The sequence below is a fragment of the Chrysochloris asiatica genome, unplaced genomic scaffold (assembly GCF_000296735.1).
Source record: "Chrysochloris asiatica unplaced genomic scaffold, ChrAsi1.0 scaffold00010, whole genome shotgun sequence".
In the NCBI taxonomy this organism is placed as follows: Eukaryota; Metazoa; Chordata; class Mammalia; order Afrosoricida; family Chrysochloridae; genus Chrysochloris; species Chrysochloris asiatica.
This window is the reverse complement of record NW_006408528.1, coordinates 897321-903320: the sequence shown is the minus strand read 5'-3', so window position 1 is coordinate 903320 and position 6000 is coordinate 897321. Positions and strand designations below refer to the sequence as shown.

Sequence of the window (6000 nt, the reverse complement as noted above, 5' to 3'; positions counted from 1 at the left end):
AAATTATAATCTGGTTAAAAAAAAATGGAATTATATATGCTGTTACTCATATATTTATTTTTTCCATCATTACATGCTGTTTATCTGGGGAAAATAAATATGTAGAAGCTAGCTTAATGTGAATATCAGGTGCTTTAGTGGAATGGACATGCCTTAACACAGCATTACTTTCAGTACCATTTTTGTGAAAACATGGAAGAATACCTGAATGGTAATAAAATTTTAAAAAATCCTTCACAGATTTCTAATAAATAAATCTTTCCCCCTCTTTCTATCTATCTATCTATATTTTTTTTTGTCCAGAGGTAAATCAGTTAATATTTTTAGTACACAGTCTTCTTCTGTGTGATAGGCTGACTAATGCCACCTTTCCACTCCCACTCTCACACAAGATATTCATGTCCTAATTCCTAGAACATATGAGATTTGAGATTGGCACTTTTTAGAGCAAAAGTAATTTGCAAATATGGTTAAGACTTTTGAAGTGATGATATTATCCTGGATTGCTCACAGGCACTGTATATGTAATCATATGTGTCCTTATAAGAAATAAGCCAAAGGAGATATGATTACAGAAGATGAGGGAATGTGAGCACCACAGCATGGATTGGAGGGATGCAGCCAGAAGCCAAGGAATGCTGGCAATCTCTAGAAGCAGAAGAGGCAAGAACATAATTCTACCCTGAAGTCTGCAGAAGGAACCAAACTGTTGACACATCAATTTTCACCTTTTTGGAGTGTTAATATGGCACTGCAGGATAATGCACTGGACCACAAGATTAATTTGAACTGCAAGGTTGGTTGTTGAAGCTCATCAGCCACTCCTTGGAAGCCCTATACAGAGTCGTTATGAGTCGCAACTGACTCGATGGCATTTAACAACAAACCTCTTTTGGATTTCTGACCTCCCAAACTAGCTAAGAACATATTTCAAGCCATTAAATTGGTGGTGATTTGTTTATAGCAGCAACGAGAAAGTAATACAACCTGTTTTAAAATTTTAAGTAAATAACTTCTAACATTTATCTATTAATGCAGAAAACTACTCTGAACTGTGAACTTTGTGGATTTTTATTTTTTTTACACACATAGCTGAAGCAGAATCATTTTCCATTAGTCATTGGGAATGGAACAGTCTTCGTTAGGATAAGATTGTTGAGTGTTCGCATGTCATCACCATGAGGCAGCAACTACTAGTGGAAATATTTTAGTTTATTTCACCAAGTTGGAGGAAGACATTATAGCATGAACTGAGTTCTATGTTTGATTAGCCAAATTAATTAGAAATTCAAAACACAAGGATTTTTGCAGAAATCAGCTGCCAGATTTATTAATCTAATGGAAAATAAAATCACAACCAAAGATGCAGAATAAAAACAGAATATTAAAAAAGAAAACAAAACCAAAATTTAAAAAACATTTTTCAAGAATTTATACTATATTGGGAAAATACTTAATATTGGCCAATTACTACTTATTCAGTGAGTTACTACATTAAACAGCAAAATAGATCATTTATTTTTAAATATTATATTATTAATTCTGTTTCTTTCTTTGATTCATTACTTCATGGCCCAATTGCTTCCTACTGGCAGTCTAGAGTTAAAATTATAACATTTTTCTAAAATATGAAAAAAAAAGGAAAAAAGTTTCTCAATATAATTTTCATTTAGCTCTTACTTAAATGACCCATTTAAATTTTGTTCCTTCAACCTATCTGATCATCTCATTCTCTTTTAAATTTAACATTAGCTGAGTATTTTAAAATCTGTTTTTAAGTGCTGTAATGGCCACATGAACATAGTGAAAAACAAAACAAAAGTTCTGATTCTTAAGGCATAGTTATTAGCCCATAATGAGCCGGATGACATCTGATCAACAGAACAGTAACCACATGGTAAATCAAATGTGAATGGAATAGAATAGCTTCCCAATAACTATTCTATTTTGAGAATTTGTAGTGCTAGAAAATGTGTAGCTGAAGGGGTCATCTTTCAACAATATTTCCTAGGCTTTTCATGAAATGCTCTCATAGATTTATTTGTATTTACTTATTTATGTATTTTTAACATTTTTTTATAGAATCTGAAAAAAAGTTATTCCTGTGGGATACCCATGGAATGAACAGAATTCATGTCTTTTACCTTGAACCTTTTAGCAGGTTATTGATCAACATCATTTCCTTAATGGTTTTTCAAAGTGAATAGAACCACATGCCCTGTTTTCAGTATTTTCTCCAAATGAAAAGCAAACACAAAACAAAAACTTTGAAACTTTCAATCTTTCTTCAAACAATCCAATCACATTTACATGGGTCTAAAACCAAATGAAGGATCATACCAGTGCCAGCACTATGTCATACAGCAACTTCATCATATTCTTTGACAATTTGTAAATAATTTTCAATTTCACCAAAAGTTACAAAAGTTTCCAGTTTCCCTTAGCAAGCTGAAGCTTACTCTTCATTTGTCAATGTGCATAAAAGCTGCTTATAGCATAGCATGGCATAAGCTATTTTTAAGCAATAAATGGTTCGAGTCATCTATTTTGTCCTGAAATGCTATCTGTAGTTAATTGCATTGCTTATAAATGGTCATAGTAAATTTAGCATGAAAGAGAATATTACAGAAAAGACAGCAGCAGAAGCATTAGCATTATCTAATATTTATATATGTTATCAACATAACACGGCAGTAAAAGGTCTAAATGCATACCAATGGGTACCATGTCTAAAAATTACTATAGTACCTATTTAGTGTATTGGATTTTTTTTTTCCTTAAGGAGTGCTTGTTGCATCTAGAACAGCATAATATGTGATTTAGTACAGTTAATTCTTACTGATTAAATAATGTATTTATGTACTAAAGGAAGTGAAAGGAGACATATTTTTTGCTTCATTGTAATCCCAGATTTAGCATTTAAATGAGATCCCAAAGGACCATGACATGTCATTATACAACTGAAATGGGCTTGAAAATATTTAAAAGACAGTATCTAAACAGCAAGGTGGCAACAGATACATGTAATGCTACTGGCCTGCGACTCAGTTTGGAGCCAGAGTCCAAAATTGTGCCCCTCATGAACAGAGAATTACCATTTTATGGTTTTCCTCTATGAGTCATATATAAAGCAAAACAAAATATGGCAAATGCAATCTCTAAATACTTTTTTTACAAGAGGTGCAAAAAGTTATTTTTAACACGTGAACTAACTGCCATTTACAGTAGATGTTTCTTTTGCACACCTGCAGAGACTCAGAAATAATGGAACAGGGGTTGCCCAAGGCATATCACTCGGTAAATAGTTTCCAAGTGGTATTTACATAATGTGAATTAACTGTACCATAGATAGCCCCGAGAAAATGAACATTATCTTACGTTGTTATGAAATCAGACATGATATAGCATCATTATAATTAAAACCTGTAGAACCCCATCCCAAGCCTAAGTAAAAAGTAATCCCCGAGCCCCCCCACCCATTAACCCATTATCTTCCTGTTACACAGAATAAATGTTTAGATTATTCCCACCCACCCTCAAATAAAGTGCGCAGTCCATGGCAGACCATAGAATAATGCAACAGGAAAAGCCCCTTTTTTGTATTATTATTTAAAAATAAAATACAAACAACAACAACAACAAAAATAAAACAAAGATTGAAGAGAATTCAGAGATTCTCTGCATCTCAAAAGAGAGGAAAAGCGAGAGGATGCCCTCTGTGACTGTCACTTGTGTTAATACACATAGCCTTCACTGTAGGGGTGAGGATTGCAGCAGCCCCCTTCAGGCATGTAGGCCATGCTCTCGTCAAAGTGGGACAGAGGCACTGTGTCCTCTTCGTTGATGTGACGTTCCATGTCTGTCTTCAGCAGAGGGCGCTGATTATCTGGAAAGGCCATGGAGAAAAGGGCTTCTGGATCACACACAAATTTGTAGACATATCTCTCTCCAGCCACCTGATGATAACATGGAAGAGAAGAAAAACCATCCTCACCATCCCAAGATGGCGAAGAACAGGGAAGGAAAACAAAAACATGGTTTAATACACCACAGGGGATGGGTAAAATATGAAACAAGAAAAGCAATACATTACTAACAGATATTTATATGTAAAGGTAAAAAAGAAAAAAAAGTCATGTAAAATGAACTACTGTTCAATAGAGGACAATGTAAAAAACAGTGCAAAGAAGTATTCCTTTATATTGACTGTGAGCATAATCACATTTTTTCAAGATACAGCTAAAAAGTTCAGCACATGGTTTTAGCATAAAGGCAAACAGTGCACATTGCTGTTTGTTTGGGTTTTTTTAATCGATGGTTTAATGCAGGTATCTCACATTGAAATGTTTTCTCTGTTCTTTAAGGTAAAAGATTAAAGTAAACCTTTAAGGTTTTAGTGTCTCTCTCTTGATACTACATTTTGAAATTATAGGAAATATTAACTTCATAATCCTAAAAGGAAAATGTGGTTTATTCCTAATCAGAAGAGACCAGTGACTCACAGGGTGAACAGATGGGGGGTTTTGTTTTGTGCTGCATATGTTATTAAAAAAAAAAAAAAAGATACATAGCCTTATTTAAATGAAAGATGGATCAAGAGGACAGCTTATATATCCAGGGTACATCTCTTTTTTAAATTAAGGCAAACTGCATTAGACAAGTTAAGGATGTGTGTAAAGTGTCAAATTGAAGTAAGAGGTGTAAAAAAGTGAAAGGAATTTAAAATATACAATGCATCAAAAGAAAATGAGAAAATAAAATGTGACAACTGCCTGAAGTAAAGGAGAAGTAGTGTAATTTGTAGGAGATGACAAACCCAAACTTAAATTGTGAAGAGTAATGATTCTCTAAGATTCAAAACACAGAGTGAGATAGACATATCCTGTTAGTAGCTAATGCTCGGGTTTTCAGATACACACGGAGATAAGTGGACCAATCCAACTCTTAGGATTAACTTTGACAGTCACTTTTGTGTGTGTGTATGGAGATGGTCATTATAGAACAGTGAAGATTACTCAACACCTCTGTGTTCCTGTGTATCGAAAAGGCATTGCAGTTGATTTATGATGTCTTGGGCGAACCACATTCATGATATATATAAACCCAAGCTTAAAAACCATCGACACTGTTGTGAGACTTAGAGGGAAATTTCTAATGCAGCAAACGAAGGAGCATAACAGTTTGTTTACTTTTATCCTTTATACAAAGGATATTAAATTCATGAAGGTGAAATGATCATATAAGTAAAATAGGCAATTTTGGAAATAATGCTGAAATAACAAATTCTGGTGTTTTTTTCCCCTTTTGTTCAAAGCAAAAAAATGATACTCATACCTCTGAGTTTTACAGCCTGCTTTGTTTTGTTTGGTGTTACAGAGAAAGGCATTTACTTCAGGCTAATGAACTTTTTTTTGTTTGACCTGTACCTACTGGTTATAATTAGAAAGGCTGCCATACATGAACTTTTCACTGAGGGGATTTAAAATGCATAATATGCAATATCAAGATTATACAATTTCTTTACTCATTGTTTCCTTCTGTTTTTCTTTCAAAAATCAATTGTAAGGCCACTATTAGAACTATGAACACAGTTCTACTATTTATAGGATTATGTATAGGATTATGTTAACTGCTACTGGGGTTCAGAACAATAATTGCTAATCAACCAAAGGAAATGAAGTCTCCATTTCACTAATAATACAATTGTTGTTGTTGTTAAGTGCTGTCAAGTCGGTTCCAACCCATAGTGACCCTGTACAGGGTTTCCAAGGCTGTAAATCTTTATGGGAGCAGAAAGCCTTATCTTTCTCCTGCGGAGTGGCTGGTAGTTTCAAACTGCTGACCTTAAGGTTCACAGCCCAATTCGTAACCACTACGCTACCAGAGCTCCTTACTAACACAATTAGAATATGGGAAATGTTGTACATAAAGTATACTCAAATTATAACAATGAGATAAAAAAAATCAGGAATTTTGTAGGGCAGCTAAATAATCAGAATT

At 33.9% G+C, this 6000-nt stretch overlaps 1 protein-coding gene across 6 annotated transcripts in view; it reads right to left on the bottom strand.

The window, feature by feature from the left end:
* Positions 1–1954: 1954 nt before the first annotated feature.
* ETV1 (ets variant 1) overlaps positions 1955–6000 on the bottom strand; it is a 110796-nt gene continuing 106750 nt past the window's right edge. For 5 of the 6 annotated variants that reach the window (XM_006834240.1, XM_006834242.1, XM_006834243.1 and 2 more), the window contains one exon: positions 3735–3956. In XM_006834240.1, coding sequence (XP_006834303.1) covers positions 3735–3956 — 222 coding nt within the window. Of the gene's footprint in view, positions 3957–6000 lie in introns of all 6 variants that reach the window. The other variant, XM_006834241.1, reaches the window with a different exon arrangement.